The sequence below is a fragment of the Neopelma chrysocephalum genome, unplaced genomic scaffold, assembly GCF_003984885.1.
Source record: "Neopelma chrysocephalum unplaced genomic scaffold, ASM398488v2 Primary Assembly neopelma1_65, whole genome shotgun sequence".
Classification (NCBI taxonomy): Eukaryota; Metazoa; Chordata; class Aves; order Passeriformes; family Pipridae; genus Neopelma; species Neopelma chrysocephalum.
The window spans coordinates 3948981-3966710 of record NW_020897722.1 but is presented as its reverse complement, the minus strand read 5'-3'; the positions used below and the strand labels follow the sequence as shown (position 1 = coordinate 3966710).

General features: G+C 42.4%; 1 protein-coding gene across 1 annotated transcript in view; it reads left to right on the top strand.

The window, feature by feature from the left end:
• Positions 1–17730, top strand: part of FOXK1 (forkhead box K1) — a 49042-nt gene that overhangs the window by 12639 nt on the left and 18673 nt on the right. Inside the window, exon 2 of the mRNA XM_027683564.1 lies at positions 13622–13819. Within this exon, the coding sequence (XP_027539365.1) occupies positions 13622–13819 (198 nt within the window). The remainder of the gene's footprint in view (positions 1–13621; positions 13820–17730) is intronic.

Here is a 17730-nt window from a genome sequence, read left to right as displayed (position 1 = left end):
TTTTTTGTTTGTTTTTAGGAGAACCCAAGAATGTTAATGTGTTTAGTCCTTGAAATCCTTCTGGATACTTTAATGTTGTTGCATGGTCACTGTTTTAAATGATTACCAGGTGTGTGTGTTCTGTTCCTTAGCAGTTCCTTGTTTCTCTGCTCTCTGTTACCTGGTTCAGCAGCAAGTGGTGAGCGATTCTCAGTACTGGACTCTCCATTTTTCTCCTACTCACCTTTGTTTATATTCTGGAGCATGTTCCAAACCATTTATGATTAAACATTGCTCAAACAGGCAGGTTAAGATTTATTGACACAAAGGAGGCTGGGAGGAGGGAGTGGCTGGCTGGTCGTCTGTGTCTACTTGCAGCTGATAGTGATGGTACTGAAGCTGTACACGTGTCTGTGCCATGGCTGTGGTGTGTCAGAGATGCTGCTGTCCAAAAACACGCTGATCCCTGTCAGCACAGCCTATTTTGCTTTGTGTGACACAGTAAAACCTCAAGCAAGGGAGTTTCTGTAGGTGATGCACTCCTTCCTCTTGAGCTCAGTGTTCTGGGTACATCCCATGGCTCTTGAGCAGGGGACCACTATTTGTCTCGTGGTGGGAGAGGCTTGCACATCTCCAGGGAGAGAGATCAGGCTTTGAAACGTGGTAATAGGGTTGTGACCTACAGGAGTTTTAAGCAGTGATCCGTTTAAAAAAGACACATACAGCTTAAAAGACAACACTGTTATGTGGAAGGCAAGGAGATTCAAAATGGAAGATTGGAAGGTGAGCATTATTGAGGAAAATAAATTTAAATTAAAATACAGAAATATCAGAGTCAAAAAGAGACTGAATTTATTTTAAAAAGTCTTTTCTGAAGCTGAAACAATTTGTTTCCTGGCCCCTCTTAGCCGTGTACAAACCAGAGTTGTTAAATAGCCACTTAGCTTTTAAAAGTGTCTACATGTAGCATTTTACATTTTAAAGTCACAGATATTGATAATTTTCATGCTTTAGGAAAAAAACTTTAAATGCAGTGTTGACAATATACTAAAAAAATTAACAGATTGATCAGCCTAACATGGAAAGGCATTTTGCACTTATAAGATTTGATGATATGAGATACACACACATATTGCCCTTAATTTACGTTTTCTCTGAAGATCAAGTATTTCTTGGCTGGTGCAGGAATGGTTTCGATAGGATCTAGACCTCCACAGGCTGGAATACCTGATTAGAGCAGCCCTGGTGCACAGGCTGTTGTGTGTTATACGGAGTCTCTTAACTCTGTTATTTTTATGCATACAACCACACACACAACAAAATAACATAATAGGCTTGCTGTGTGTTACAGATGGTATCAGGCATCTGCAGTGCTGATAGCAAAACTTTCTGGTGCTGGCAGCCAACCTCATTTCAATAAAAGCATCGTTGCTCTCTGTGCCAGCCCACTTCTTCGGTGGCAAACTTTGCTACCTGGTTTTTGATGTCAGGCCACTCGTTCTGACACATAAAACACCTCCCTGTTCCCAAGCTTCAAAATAAACAGCAGCTTTATAGATAATTTTAGCCTTTAAGGACATCTTAGTAAATGTTCTCTGCACGTCTGTTAACATCCCTGGGAATGCAACTGCAGGGCTTTTCAGCACTGTCACTGTACTGAAGGGCAGGATAAGTGAGACAGACTTGAACTGACTGGCAGAGTGGTGCTGGGTGAAGATTTGGCTTTCCATATGACACACAGAAAAAAAAAACCTCACTGTAACTCAACTGTGCTCTGAGACATGAAGTTGTTTGTAGTAAGGACTAGACAGGAACAGAGCAGCTTCTGTAATGGTGTGGTAGAAGTGGGGCCAGAATTTACCCTTGGGAGCCTTTAATAAAAAACTCAAACAAAACCCCCACCCAGTATTGATTAAAAGGTAGATGTCACTGATGCTGCAAATTGATTTATATTGATGTAAAATCACATCTGATCTTTGTGGGTGTAGGTAAGACCTTCCAGGCTCATACATTTCACACTTTGGCAGACCTGAGTCAGATCTTGCGATGCTCCAGCCTGGCTGTGCTCCATGAAATGTGCCCTACGTGCTGCTGAACTGCACCGTGCTGGTGTGGGAAGGAATAGGAGCACTTGGGAAGGGAGGAGGAATTTGTCTTCTGATAGGGAGCCCTGTGCCCAGCGCTCCTGGTTTGGAATGAATGGCATATTTTGAAGCTGACTCCAGTGTTTTGAAATGTGAAGCTGAGTGAGGTACAATTACAGCACCACCTCTTTGTTTCTCTGTGCCGGTGGATGGGCACCGATAACGAGCATGTTTTCTGGCCATTAGTGTTTAATAGCTGGTCGTTGTGGTGGGCTTAACAGAGACCCTGATTGAAGTACCAAAACTCTCCCTTAATGGTATTTGTTATAAAAGCCTATTAATTATATTCTTTTGATTATACCAAGGCTTGGTTTCTGAGGTCATCTTCCTTATCATTTGTCTGGAAATAACTGTCAGGATTTTTCTGGATTAATTTCAATGTAAATTTTTATACTTGGAATTTTTAATGTTTTAAATAGATAAGTGAATTAATCCCTAGTCAGGTATTGGGTTTGTAAATAGCTGGTGAGAATATCCTTCAGCATTTTGCAGGCATTGCACTGACTAGAAAGACACTCCTGGCTGCCTTACCGTGGTTTCTGCTGCAAAAGTTTCAGAAAGGTCACTTTTTAAATTGCACATTCCTGGCCCTTTGCACTCTGATGGCTTTCTGGAAGAGATTGGAGCAGCTTCTGGTAGTGAGGGATTTGGTGTTGGACTGAGCAGGATTAATATAAAACCCATCCTGCAAAGCTGGGAGAAGACCTGTCAATAATGGTAATTTCCCAGGCAGGGTGGCAACTTCAGAGGGAGCCTCCTGCTATTCCTGCTGGCTCCCCACTAGCTGGTTGAAACACCCTTCTCAGCAGTTTTGGCAATTTCTTTCCTGTTCTTCTACAAAATGCTATTTTGATACTCCATGAATTTATTCCCTGACCTTGCTGTGGTATTTCATTATACTGAAAAAATGACAACTACAATATCTATCCTGGTTTGGTTTTTTTTTCCCTTTCTTTGCACTGTGCGCTCCCCTTACTCAAAGGGCAGAATCTGGAAGTGAAACTGTGCTTGATGTCACAAATAACTTTCAAAGAGTAAAATCAGAACATCATTAAAGAGATGTCAAGAATGTAAAAATAAAAATACAGCTCTCTATTCTTCACTACTAATTCCACGGTGTGAAACAGCCTTGAACGTTCTCACTTGTATGAAAAATTAACTGTGCTTTCAGTGGTTTGCCTCAATTTATCAGCTTGCTCTGTGACAGCAATTAAAAGGTTTGCTAAGAAAGATAAGAAATTGTGGAGAAGACGTGTAGAATAAAATGATTGTTGAAGTTTCACAGCATGGTGAAGGTTTTGCTTTCAACATCCAGTTGTTGGAGCCTAAAATCCAAATGCTCATCTTCTCCTGTGCACTTTTAAAGAAGATATATATGAACCAAACCAGCATTTTGAAGTTCTTTGGGCTGGGTTTCTGGTATCTCTTTTCCTTTTTAGCCTTCCTGATCAGCCTGGGGGTGTTTATACTCTTCCCCCTCCACCACCTGCTTGGCTGAGTTTCACTGGCAGCCTTTTCCTGGGATGGGCAGTGGCCGAGAGCTCGCTGTTTTCCCAGCTCTGCGAGGTGGGATGTCTGCAGGGACTGCAGGAACACAAATATTTTTTGTGCACATCTGTGTGTGCCTGGTGCTGGCAGGGAGAAGGATCCCAGAGTTTGGCTAAACTTTGCTGTGAACATTGCTGTCTTCAAAGGGGTTTGCTAAAATACCTACTTGAAAATCTGCCTGTGTGTGGAAGTGTATCTCTGTGTTTGAACCTTGATGGAACCTTGAAGCCCTGTGCAACTGTGCTCAATAGAAACATTCATTACAGCTAATTTACTTGGTGCTTTTAAGAGACATAGGTATTCATAAGTTGTGGTTTTGCCTGATGCTGCTGGTAGTATTTGTTTTAAATAGATACACTTGCCTGCACACGCTCTTTGCCCATCTGAAATCTTGTCTGGCTGTATTGGAACCCTCATTTTAAACATGGTGATGTGCAGTGTTAGGCAAATCCCAGGGTACCTGTGGTCTCTTCTTATTAAGGGAAAAAAATCCTTTATTGTGTGTACAGTTCTGAACAGTAACAAGGAGCATGAGGGAAAGGTCTTGCCTGTGACAAATAAATGGCAATTTTGAATTTTTCTGAAGCAATTGTCCTTGTTCAACCATCTCACTGCTCTTACTTTCTCAAGGCCATTCAGTGAATAAACTCTGGGAGCACAAAGGTACTACAAAGCATTGATTTTGCAGCATTCAGAGCCTGTGTGTCCCATCTGAGACGACCACAAACCCACTCCTGCAGACATGACCTGCTGGTTGCCATGGAAGGATTGCCGTGCCAGAATTACCATGGGTACCAGGCCACTGGAAGCACTTGCTGGAATGCAGAAAACATTTCTGGTCTTTGTTTGGTCCTCTTGCACACAGCTGAGTGACTTTGGGTTTGAAATAATTAGGCTGAATACAAAAAAAAATTTGTGACTTCTCTGATTCAGGAAGTTCTGAAAATTTCCAGCCTGAGAGTATCAGCATGTGGCTGATGTGATTTGCCTGATAAAGACCAGAGCTTTTCTCAAAATGAATGAATTTCAGTTTGTTTTCTGAAAGGAGAATGCAGTGTTTGGATCATGTGATGCTTACATCTGAGTCTGTGGTTACATGCTCTGGTTGTTTTATAATCTGTTATAAATCTGCAACATTTTTGCTGGTACCTCCTTCTTTCCTTCCACTGCTTGATACTTTTCCCATCCAGCTCCTCTTGTGTTGGTATTGCCACAGGGAAGGCAAGCTGGAGGATCTGATCTGCCTGGCAACTTAATCCCAGCAAAAAAAGAAATGAATAATTATTTCAGGTACATGGTTTTGCCTCGCTGTGCAGGGGTTTGGATGGTACTGATGCCACAAGGGTGATACTGAGGGGAAGGAATGGTGGTGGAATAAAGGAAATGCCTCTTACAGCAGAGAACTGGATTTAGATTGTGTTAAGATAAATCTGCATGAAGTTGAGTGTCACAATTGATCTCTCTTTGGGGAGATTATTTTTAAGGCAGAGGAAAGCAGTGGGCCATCCATCTGAGACACAGAATTTTACCCAGTTGCCCTGTTACTCATCCCAGCAAGTCCAGTGTGACCATGGAAAGAGGAGGATTTCCAGCTAACTCAGATGCATTTCAAGGGAAGGACAGAAAATCCTTCCAGTAATCTGGAATTACAGAGTAGTCAACAGTCATTCCATTGGATTGGGTATGAGGAATTCCTGATTACTTCAGTGTAAGTCTATCTTTACTAAAGCCAGGTTTCCATCAGCTCTAGTAGAGGGATGATGCCTGAGGAGTGGATAATGCCAGGGCTGCAGGACACTGCCATTGAGCTACTTGTGCTTGTGGTATAACAGCACAATGGAAATAGTTGCTGGAACTTTTTCTGGAAAAAGCTTCCAACAGATGAAAATTAAAATTCATGAAGTAGAAGTAAGACCACTGCCTTTTGAATTCAGCTAATTATTTCAAACCTGAGCTCATTCCCATACACAGACAGTTTTAGTTCAGTCCTGGCTGACAGATGAACTCTTTGTGTATCTGCAGTGTTAAGCATGACAGAACATATAAAATACAGTGAGTGTGTTACAAAGCACACAAGGCAAGTGATTTGTGAGCTCAGGATAACTGTGAGGTTGGGAACCAGTCCCCCAGCTCTAAACTCGTATGGTGGCTTACAAAATAATGACCAAACATTTCAGTGGGTTGCTCTGTCATTTCAGCAGTGACAAAGAGGGCTGTACTCCTTTATTTGCAGATGATCTCAGTACTTTTAAAATCTAGTTTTCCCTCAGTTTTGTTACAAACTGACAGTTTGACTACAAGTAGTGGTCATTTTTCTAGCTTTTCCTCTGACTGAACAATAGTGGATAATACCAGAGGCATTTTTGTAGGGAGCTCTGCAGTTTATTTCCTTGTCCTGCTGCTGTCTGGCAACGTGCTTGCCTTGCTTGTCTTCAGATTGAGTTGATTCATTACAGGAAGAACAAATGTGGTTTCTGGACTTCACCATTTACTTACAGACCCTTTGTTTATCTCTCCATGAATGCAACAAATTATTTTACTGATCACCATGTCACAGGTATTTCTCTGTGTGTTTGATAAAGGACTTTATGGGTAGGTCTTCAATAGAATTTCTGAGTTCAAACTCATCAGAGCAATAGAGCAATTGAAAGGGAAATAGCAAATGCTGAAAAATTTTTATTTTTATACTGCAGTAACCTCCAAAATGAACCAAGCACTCTTAAAACCATGGCAGTTACACTGCCTGTGTCCCCTAGCCTAAAGAGATGTGTAAAGAAAAGCATTATAATGACTTTTAAATTGCCATGGTGATAGGGACATGCCTGTTTTGTAATATGTATTTAGACTTCAGAGAATAAAATGTATTTGTCTTCGTTCCTCCAGAACTCTTTCTGTAGTCTCAGTGCAATTAACTTTCTCGTTTGGAATGCAGATAGCACTAGCCAAGTGGATGATATAACTGGTTTCTTATTGGTATTGCTTACAAAGTGCTATTTAGGGGAAAAAAATTCTGGGGTAGGGAGTGGAACAGGAAATGTTGGATGATTTTATTATTATTATTTTATTACAAAGGAGGGGTGAATAATACCTAATCTCCGGTGACGGCTCAGACAGCTTTCACAGTTTGTTATATGGTTTTATGACATTCATTCCAACTAATATTTATTTTAATTTACTTGTGATTGAAAGGTGATTTTGTCACTCATGATTTTGCCCACCTTGCTGCTTCGGGCAGCTCAGTTCCAGCAAAATAATCATTTTGAACACAATATTTCTGATGATTATTCCCATCGGGGTGTAAGGGTCGAGTTTGTTTTTGTGAGGATGAAGAACACTGATTTGGTTATTTTGGTTGCTGAAATGGGAGCAATCCTTCTAAATCCTTTGCAGTTGAAGGGTTTTGTTTTGTGCTGGGTGATGCAGGGAGGTTTGCTGTAGAAAAGATGGAGTTGCTGTCTCTGGGCAGAGAGCAGCATCACAAAGCAACAAGTCTTAGTCAATAAATGTTCCCAGCTCAGCTGTTTTGCAGTGGTCACAGCAATTCTCAGAGCCTTGTTTTTGAAGAAATGTGAATCTCAGGTAGTTCTTGTCTCAGTTTGCTTATCTCTTCATGGGCAGACCTTCAGGGCTCAGATGTTTAGTTAAGTGAAGCAAACTCGTATCTTTTTCTAACCAATTTAGTTTCATTTTCAGTGCACTGGTGCTTAAACTTTCCCAGTGAGTCTTTTATGTTGTTCAAGGCACCTCCTTTCCGACTTCTTCAAAGGATTCTGCAAATAGGGAGTGGATTTATGATTTTCATAGGTGCTGGCTTGTGGTTCTTCCCTTAGCTGGTTGCAGAAGGTGAAGAAAATTGGTTCCAGGAGGTAATGGGGCATTTGTCTGTAATGGCTGCTCTGTGCAGCACCTGCACACTGAGCATGGCCTGAAATTTTGGTATTTATGATACACATTCACTGAAGGGGTGAAAAGTATCCACCTTGCCCTCTGGTAGAATCATGTCAGGTGCCTTGAAATAGCTCATAATGGTAATAGTCTGACAGAGATGACTGACACCAAATTCTCACTTGTGCTGAGAAACCCAACATGATTTTGGACTTTTGTGCCTGGAAATAATACCATAATCTTTTGGGTGAACTATGTGTAATTGGCACAAAACAAATGGTTTTCAGAGAAGTTACAGGGGACAGAGAAACAACTGTTTTGTGGGGCTTGTTTGGGATTTTGTCTCTTTAGAAGGGTTTTTGTGGGCATTCTTGGTCAAACTTTAGCTAGTTCTGTTTCATCATGACATGTGCTGCTGTGATTAGAGCTCTGGCTGGCCACTTTTGCTGAATCCAAGGTATTTACTGATTATAGAGATAACTGCCTCATCTTTAGGAGTTGGACTAGTGTCCCCTCACATCACAGAATTGTTTAGGTTGGAAAGGACCTTTAAGATCACTGAGTCCAACCATTAACCCAGCACTGCCAAGCCTCCACTAAACTGTGTCTCCAATGGCTTTTAAATCCCTCCAGGGATGGTGACTCCACCACTGCCCTGGGCAGCTGTGCCAGTGCTTGAGAACCCTTTAGGTGAGGAAATTGTTCCTAAAATCCAACTTAAACCTCCTCTGGCACAACTTGAGGCTGTTTCTTCTTGTCCTGTTGGTTGTTACTAGGGAGCACAGCCTGACCCTCACCTGACTCCGCTCTCCTGACAGGGAGTTGTAGACAGTGAGAAGGTCCCCCCTGAGCCTCCTTTTCTCCAGGCTGAGCCCTCTCAGACTTGTGCTCCAGACCCTTCCCCAGCTCCATTGCCCTTCTCTGGACACGCTCCAGCCCCTCAATGTCCTTCCTGAATTGAGGGATCCAGGACTGGACACAGGATTCGAGGTGTTGCCTCACCAGTGCCATGTACAGGGGGACAATCACTGCCCTGGTCCTGCTGCCACACCGTGGCTGATACAAAGTCAGAGTGGTGGAGGAAAAGGGGTAGATACTGAGAGTCAGTGCTGTGGTTACAGGATCTGCATGTTTAAAAAGAAAAAGTGGCAGTTGCAGCCAGGGGAGACGATCATGCTTAACCAGGTCTTTTGAATGAAACCTGGGGCCTGTGGTACCGTTCTGATTCAAATTGCAAGAAGTGTTATTTTTAACAAAGCTCCTCCTACAATGTTTCTCGCTTGACCTGCATCTCAGCACTGTAGCACAGATGCTACTGGTGCAGTTATACCCACAACATTCAGGAATAACAGGATTTCATAAATTATGGCAAGATAAAGTAGACAAAGTTGGTATTGACTTGCTGATGACAACGCATGTGTAACACTATTCCAGCTCACTTTTCTGGTTATTCCCTTTTGCATGATGAACTGGAATGATGTTTATATATAACATAACATACTATATTATGTTTATATATATATATTACATAATATATAAATATCATTCCATGTTTTATATATACATTTTATGTATGTTTCACCTTGGCTTTCTCATGATTTGTCTTCTCCTTTTTGTCACTGTGCTTTTCCCCAGTGTAAATGTAAAAGCATAAATCCAGCACAGTTTCCTCCTATCTCCTTTTAAAATCTTTAAATAGCCTTTTCTTGCTGTCATGCAGCAGATCTTAGCAGAAGTTATTTGGTGTTAACAGCACTCAGGGTGCTCTAACAAAGAAATCAGTGACTGTAATAGCTTCTATTAAACCTGGTACTATATTTTGGTAAATGCATCTCCCTTTCCTTTGCATTTGTGACTAAAAGGTGCTTTGAGGAGGAGGAGAAGGTTTGCTTTTTATAGAGCCATGCAGGGTATGGAGTCATTCTGTTGGGTTTTTCCTTAACCATCTTTCCCAAAGTCTGCTTTAGGGTGACTGTTTATGTAAAGTCTAGTGTTTCCTAGTGCTTTATTTTCAGACTTTATGTAGATGAAATGCTTGTGGTCACTGTCACTGGTTCACCACATGAAGGATGCCTAATAGCATGGGAGCTGTGTTGTCAGGGGGAGGAGCTCGTCCAGGAAACTTTTGGAAAATCTGTCTTGTTTAAAACAAACAAACAAAATTCTAGCAACATCTTTTACATGACTGTAACCATGCGTGGTATGTGCACTCCCTCTCTTCTCCTTGTCTCCAGTGTATATATAGCATGCATTCAGCCAGTGCTGTGGAGTCTGTGCACTCCAACATGCAGCAGGAAGCCAACAATCCATTTTCTATGACTCTCCCCTGCCCTGTAATCTAAGAAGGCAAGAATTGTTTCTATGCAGTTTATGGAGGTTGGAGAGGGTCTTTGTGTGGTTTTAATTTTAACACAAACTAAAAAAAAAAGAAAAGCTTTCTATTTTCACTGTCTTGCAAGGCATCCTAGAGAAATTGGAATCCTTTCCCACAAGGGAAACTCTGAGTACAGTACATATGGTTTATATGGCCAGGGATTGATTGCAGGATGTACTTGCCTGTAGCAGGTTATCGAGTAAAACTCAGCAGATCTGGAACTGAAGGAGGCTGCTTCCTGCCTGTAACAAGACCAAGAGATTTTGCAGACCATTAATTCATCCCTCTAATCAGCTGGAAATTTCAGAGGTGCTTAAAAGAGTTACCTCTTGGGCACCCTTGGAAATACCAGTTAACTTCGTTATGCTTTCTATGTTGAGTCTAATCTGTGCTTGCAGATTGATCTTTTTCTCATGATGGAAATGTAGTAGTAGTAATTGCTATTGCATCTTTGATAGGAATCATGCAACATGAATCAAATAGTAGAACTCATTTTTAAATAACCTGAAATATATACAGTAATCCTAAGGAATGCATGCTCAGTTCTGCTTGGGCTGTCTGTCTTGTCCTGCTTATCTTCTGTAGAGGCATGATTCTCATAAGCTTAAATCCTGTGCTAATGTGTCTCACTCCTAAATAGGACTACCTGATACAATTTGAGTTTATCCTCTTGGTTGGAAAGAGGTTAATTAAGGGAACAATTAGAAAAGCTCATTAAAACTGCATTCAGGTTCAGTGTAATGAAAAGTGCGCTTCCTGTGACAAGATGATTTCAAAATCATGCTCTTCTGATTTCTCCCTGACACAGTTCCCCAGCACTAGTCCCTGTGTGCTGGTTTAAAGCAGTGTCTTGGGCTGTGCTGGTGTCCTTGTTTGCATTACTGTGGTGGTTGTGATAGAGACTGGAACAATAACCTTAATCCCAGGCACCTTCTCACCCCTGAGGGAAGGGAGGGGTTCCGCAGGAATTTACAATCTGCTTTGCATTGCATTTCCATTTCTTGGGTCTCAGGTTTTTACAGCAGGGAAAGCATGAATTCGGATAGATTACCCCCAACTTGGCTTTGCAGACAGTGTCAATACTGAAGCCAGCTCAGACCTGGCTGCAGGAGCCTTCTGCAGCTGTGAGCACCCCTGCATAAATCCAGTCTCTGGTTTTTCTGGGACTGGTTCCTTACAAAATGGCCATGTACGTGCTAGGTTAGCATAGTCCGTGAAAGCCAGTTCTGTGTCCTGGGTTCTGCTTCAGTGGGCTGAGACTGTCTGTCTGAAAACAAAATCACAGCAGCCAACAAATTGTTTGCTTGTGTAGTCAGCCCAGCCTCTGTTTCTCGTCCCTGGTTCCAGTCTGAGATTGCGGGTAAGTCACATGGCTGGATCGGACAGTCTGGGGAGGCTCACAGGGAAAAGCTGTGTCAGATGGGCCTTTTCAGCACTGGGCTAGTTTAGACTTCAAAATTCAGGTCGATTCATGATTTTGGAAAAGTAACAGATTTTCTTAAGATGTGCTTGTACTCACAGAATGGCGGGGCTGCCTCTCACAGGGGTTTGGGTGCAGGTATCACCTTTTATCCAACGTTGTTATGGCATCAGTAAGTGTAGTAGTACTGAGTTGGGGAGTTATTTTACCATCACCTGGGAGCAGTTTGGCAGATATGGATCTTGCATTACTGGGTCCTTCTGGAAAGGAAGACTTAAGTGGCAGTGGGATAGAGCTCCATTCTGGTATGAGGGTGCAGTGGGGGATCTTCTGGCCTCAGCAGTGCTGCAAAACTGCCTCCAGGCTCTATGCAGCCAGCCCTGTTGATCAGCAGCAAGTTGGGATTGCACTGAATACTGTTGAACAGAGACTGATTTGTCCTTGACTCAAATGTTGAAAAATGCTGAGCAGTTGGTGTTACAGCAGAGAATTCCATCGCTCTGTGAAAGAAATCTCAGCTTTTCCCTGATAAGGACTTGAGAAATGATGCAGCTTTGCTCACACTGGTTTTGAGCTTCAGTCCATGTGATGCTCATTGCAAATGTATGTACTTTCAGCTTTTTTTCTCTAAGCTAAGCCATATACCAGTGTGAAGCTTAAAATCCAGAGCAGTGGTTCAACATCCTTGTTTCAGGTTCATCTCAGTAGGGTGGTACCTGCTGCTGGCAGACACTGCAAGGCACGGACACTGCTGCTTTGAATTGTGCCTTCGTATTGAGTCTGCAGGGAAGCCTGTTTAGAAGGGTTAGATAAACACAATTAGGCTGCATTGCCAGCAATGATGTTTTTATTTAATGCATTAATGAGTGCAGGTGGCAGGACCTCTGAAGTGAATTAAATGCAGTGCAAACTCCTGCTGTACTAGCAAGAGCCATTGTGAGCCACTGAATGCTGAGCCAGCTCATTTGAGAGATGAGGTGGGAGATGGGAATGAGCTTCCCATGCCTGAATGATAATTTTGAGCATTACCTTACAGCACAACCAGCTTGTGCCAAAGAACCAAGAGCAAGAGAGTGTGTTTCAGAGCTGCATTTCTATCAATAACAGCATTAAGATAAGGTGGTCACAAAAACAGATTTACTTCCTTGTCACCTTATTCTGTTACCTGGTAGGATTCAATAATGCACTGGTTAAAAGAATTCTGTTCAGCCCACACCAGCGCTTACAGTGCTAGAACACCACCACCCAAGTCCCTTCGTTTCCTTCTGTAGGCAGGATGCTGGAATCCAGCACAATTACTGTGCTCTGCTGGCTTTTCCCACGGTGAAACCTGGTTTTTATTTCCTTGAACCTTGGTATCAGTGAAATGATCCCTGGAAAGCTTGTATTGATTGCACATGATTGTCTAATTAAAGTGTGATAACAAGAATTTCAGAACACTCGCTCTCACAGCCCTGTGCTTATTGTAGACACTGTAAGTTAGAAAGCTTGCTGCTCAGATATGGAAAATGTCAGTGCATATTTCCTTTTGAATTTCCCAGCAACTCCTGAAGGCTGCACTTGTAGATGTGTCGTTATTTTTTTTCCTAAAATAACAATTGGAAAGAAATGTTACTTAGAGAAGAAATGAGGCCCTCTAGGCTTGCAGGGGCCCTGTTCTGACCCTGCTAGCTGTTACCCATGTTGTCTAAAGGGAAGCACTTCTAAATGAATGTATTTTAATCTGAAACCTGCTAGATGATCCTTTTTTAGCATCATGTGCAGAGAAGGGTATTAATTATACATTATATAGATGCAAGTCTTTAAATAGTGCTCTCTGGTCTTACCTGGAGGCTGTTCGTTGATCTATCTGGACTTTATGGCTGTTTTGCTCCCTGTTGCTTGTGGTTTCATACTTTCTGGTAACTTGGATCTTCCTGAGATGTGTGCAAGGCAAATCCTAGTCCTCGATACGTCGCAGGAACCCAAGAGTTTGTCATTACAGGTCTGCATCTTGCTTAGTCACTGATTGAATAGGTGGCCTTGGGGAAATCGCTGAACTTACCCAAACCTTCTGCTTGCATCTAATCACTGGGTGATCCATGGCTCACTGTGATACATTTACAGAGCTTTATGAATGGTCAGTAATTCTGCCCAGGATGCTGAGCAGAAAGATGCTATAGAGAATGGTGGAGTTTGAATTAGTGAATGATTCACCAATTGCATACAAACCCCCTTAAATATGTTCGGTCTCATGTGTAAAACTGACTTTTCCCTTTCTTTCCCTTCCAGATGTACTTTCCGATTCCCCAGCACAGTTATAAAGATCCAGTTCACATCTTTATACCATAAAGAGGAAGTAAAAGAGGAAACCTCATCGCCTCCCCCTCGGCCACTTTACCCTCAAATATCACCTCTGAAGATCCACATCCCGGAGCCGGATCTCCGGAGCGTGGTCAGTCCCCTCCCATCCCCCACAGGCACTATCAGGTAAGTTGGTAATTATCCACAGTGTGTTCTCTGACATCAGTCTGTCGGCCCTGTTTTGTTTGGTATCCTTGGTGCAAGAAATGCCCCATTAAAAATAACTAGTTAAATATCTGATGTTCAGAATTATGAGAGACTGCTAAAAACTGCATTATGGTGGCTGGAAGAAGGGCACAAGGGTTGTGTTTAAGAGCTCAAAGGGCTCAAGGGGAAACATAAAGTAGTCTGATATCTGTAGTTTCAGAGCTATAGAGTTACTAGTCTATCTTTGGAAGTGGAATTAGAAATATTTATTGAGAGCCACCTATATGCATGGAAAAAAGAAAGCAGGCAAATACTTTCTATCTTAGCACTGCCTGTTTTATTTTTATCTCAGTAATATTCTGTTGTTGCTGGGTGGTGCTGCTTTATCTGAAGTTAGGGACAAGGGTGGCCATTGGCACGTGGTTTCCTGGGAATGGAAGGAAATGGGGGTAGGATGCTGACCATGTACTGAGGGGCTGTAGCAATCTGAATGTGCATCTGTGCCAGTATCCTGTTTTGTACATGATCTGATTGTGGATGTGCAGTACAAATAACCTGAACATCAAGTTACTATCTGGAATATTTTCTTTCCTTCTCAGCAAAGAATTGATGTTACAGAGATTCAGTGAAATCTTTTAATGTTACATCTGTTACTTGAAGTATAATAAGTTTTATAAAGTAAAGGAGAGTCATGGTATAGGATGATGTATTAGAATTTTAAAACAGATGGGCATCAGAATAGCAGGAGTGAGCCTGGTAATAGCAATAGCCTTTGGGTTGTTTTCATGTCTGTACATTTGTAAAAAGGTAAAGTACACAAATCCCTCCTGACAGTTACTACTAATTCAGTGAATAGTATTCAAATACAGGTGGCTGAGAATGACTTCGGTGTCACAATGAAGCCAGTTTGGTTTTGCATAGATCTGGAGGCTCTTGCTTGTTTGGGTTTTTCCACGGGTCCTGCAGAGCTGTGCAGATGTACAGTGCAGATATTCTAGAAAGAGGGGGCTGGAGGTAGCTGTGGTTTTAGCCCTCTGTTCAGGCACTGCTTTTAGTTTATATTTAACCTTCTCTTTTTAGATGAAGCTTGTTGCTGGGAGGGGAGGGGGATGGTTCCTTTGCCAACATATGGTACTGAGTTTCCATTCAGTCATCTTGTGCAAAGCAGCTCAGTGTGGTTTGTGTTACTAACAGAGGCTGTATCTTTTGACTCCGGCATATGTCTGCAACTGATATTTGATTCCCTGAGAATGTTTCTTTTGCACAAGGAGAAAGTGGAAATGGTAGTGTTGAATTGTGCTCAGCCCCTAACACAGTGTTTACTAAGGATGATTAATGGTTGCATCCGTTGGTCTCAAGCAGAAGCTAATCCAGCCAAGTCTTCAGAAAACCTCAAAAGACATCTGAGGTTTCGCTTGCCAAACCCCTTTCGTTTCCGAGTTCCTCTTACAGAGGAGGGGCTGACACGTTTGTAAACATCCCTGCTCAGTCCTTTCAACCTCCCCCTCTCCCCCAGCAGGGACTCGCAGCTCTGCCCTGTGAGCCAGGCTTTGGAAAGTCATTTGGGTGTTTCTGCCCGAGAAAGGGAAGGCTCTTTGGGGACAAAGTAGCTATGCATTCTGGCTATCTGGCTTTCAGGGCAGCTCTCTGCTGCTTTCTTGGTGGGTTCACAGTGGTGGGTGAGTCTGGCACAATGTCCTCTCTTCCTTCCCAAGGGCAGGTCTGCGAGGGCTGGTGAGGGCTCAGCATGGGATCTGCACTCCTCTCCCATCGCTGGCTTTGGGAGGTGGTTGCATGAGCTGAGTTCTCCTCCTCCTCCTCCTTCCTCTCCCCCTTCTAGTATTTACTTTCCTAATTTGGTGAGTTTGCCTTGCTCCTCCCTGATTGGCCCATGGAAAATTATTGCAGTTTGGAAATCCTGGGCAGGGTGAAATTTCCTTTTTGGAAAGTGGCTCCTGGCCCCCTTTTCCTGCCTCCACCCTGGTGCAGGGCAGGGGCTGTACCTGCACTCCCAGATCCAGCCCTGCCCTCCTGACCCCCAGCCCTGCTCTGCCTCCCTGTTTACACTGCAGCTTGCTTCCCTGCAGGTTCTCCCCTGCAAGCTTCTGGGTTTTTTTCCAGCCTATTTATTTTCCCTCTGCAAAGTGCAGCACCTAGAGAGGGAATGAGCTTTAGTTAAACAAAACCAAACCTGCCACCCTCAGCAGCTTTGCAAAGCAAGATTCCTGCTTGCTCCTGGGGAGAAATATGCTCACTGTTTTCTCAGCTAGGTATTTTATCTCCAGGAGGGGCTGTGTGTGGATGTGTTTTGAATGCTGTTGTACAGCTTTAAGGGAAAATGTTGGTTGGCAGCATGCTGTGAGGGTTACACACAGTCAGGGTTTATTTCTTCCTGCTTTGAGTTCAAAATTCCTTTTTAAAAAAATCAGACTTGCATGTTCCAGAAAGGGAGAGGCCACTGTGATTGTAATAAATTGATAGAAGCAGCCTGCCATTTTATACAATGTGTGGGAGAGCAGAGGAACACCAAATCTCCTCTCAGTAAGTTCAAGGCATTGAAAAGCTGTGTGAAAACCATGTGCAGTTTGGTTAAATTCACCTCTGCCTTTTGGGAGATAAAGCATTTCAGGGTCTGCAGCTTGTATTTGGAGGATCCTCTTTGGGTGACAGTGGTGTTATGAAGTTTCTCACCTATGCTGCAAACTCTTAGCTTTGCCTTCTTTTGTGATAAATCCACAATATCTGCATGAATGTGACTCCATATGTGTTGCAATCCAGGCTTGTGCTTGGATTATAAACAGATCCATAGAGACAAGGTGTGATGTAGGAGCCTATTACTGGTCTCAAAGTCATGCTGAGTTGGAGATTAGATTTACAATGTTTAGTTTTCCTTTTATTATTGTCCAATTTGTGTTAATGGCCCTGTAGTTGTAACCTAACTCAGTTTTTCAAATAGCATCTCTCTTCAGCATTGCCCCTCAGAGTTAGGTGGTTTTAGTATTTATGAAAATTAAATTCTTTCTCTGTACATGCTTCCCTATTCTAAACAGCAACTGTGATCTCACTGATAGATAGATAGATAGATATAGATATATATGTATAAACTACAGTAAAGAAATACCAAATGCTGTACTGAGGAGGTCGGTGCCATTATTCATATTTTACAACTACTGTTTCTGGCTTATCTGTGCTCTGGAATGACTGTGGGCTTGAACACTTTGTCTTGTTTGGGTTTTTTCATGGAAAGGGCATGGATAGTTAGCTCACATACACAGTCTTTATCAGTAAAAAGAATTCTTTGACATGTAGGAGTAATAGTCGTTATAGCCCTGTGAGAACTGCTGCTTGAAAAGTGTCTGGTGAGGTTCTGTGCTAGTAGAACTGGTACATATTTGTGTGTGGACTCAAATCTGTATTTTAACTGTTAGTACTTAACGTGCCTGCCCATGTCTGACTGTTACTGGAAGAGTCGGTAACTAGTTTTCAATTAAATTAATGGTATGAATAATGAGAGATCAGCAGCTTTCATTCTGTAAGCTTGATTAGTAAACCAGAAGATGTGAGTGAATTGCCATGGTTTCATAAGCTATAGTCCTTTTTTTCACTAGGCAAAATTAGTTCAGTAACGTGTTACGTGCTCTGATAGCGAATTACTCAGAGGTAGCTGCAATTATCTTGACTTAGCCACCAACTTGTTTTGTGGCCTTTAACAGGTCATTTAAATTCATTGTGTAATTACTGCTTTACAAATGTGTGTAGTAGATAAATTATGTATTGACCTTCTACTCTGTAAAGCATGACAAGAGTGTGTGTGAGCCATGTTACAGCAGACCTGCAAATGCTGGCTATGCTTTGATCCACACTTGGCTTGGATAAAGGGGGAGCTTTTA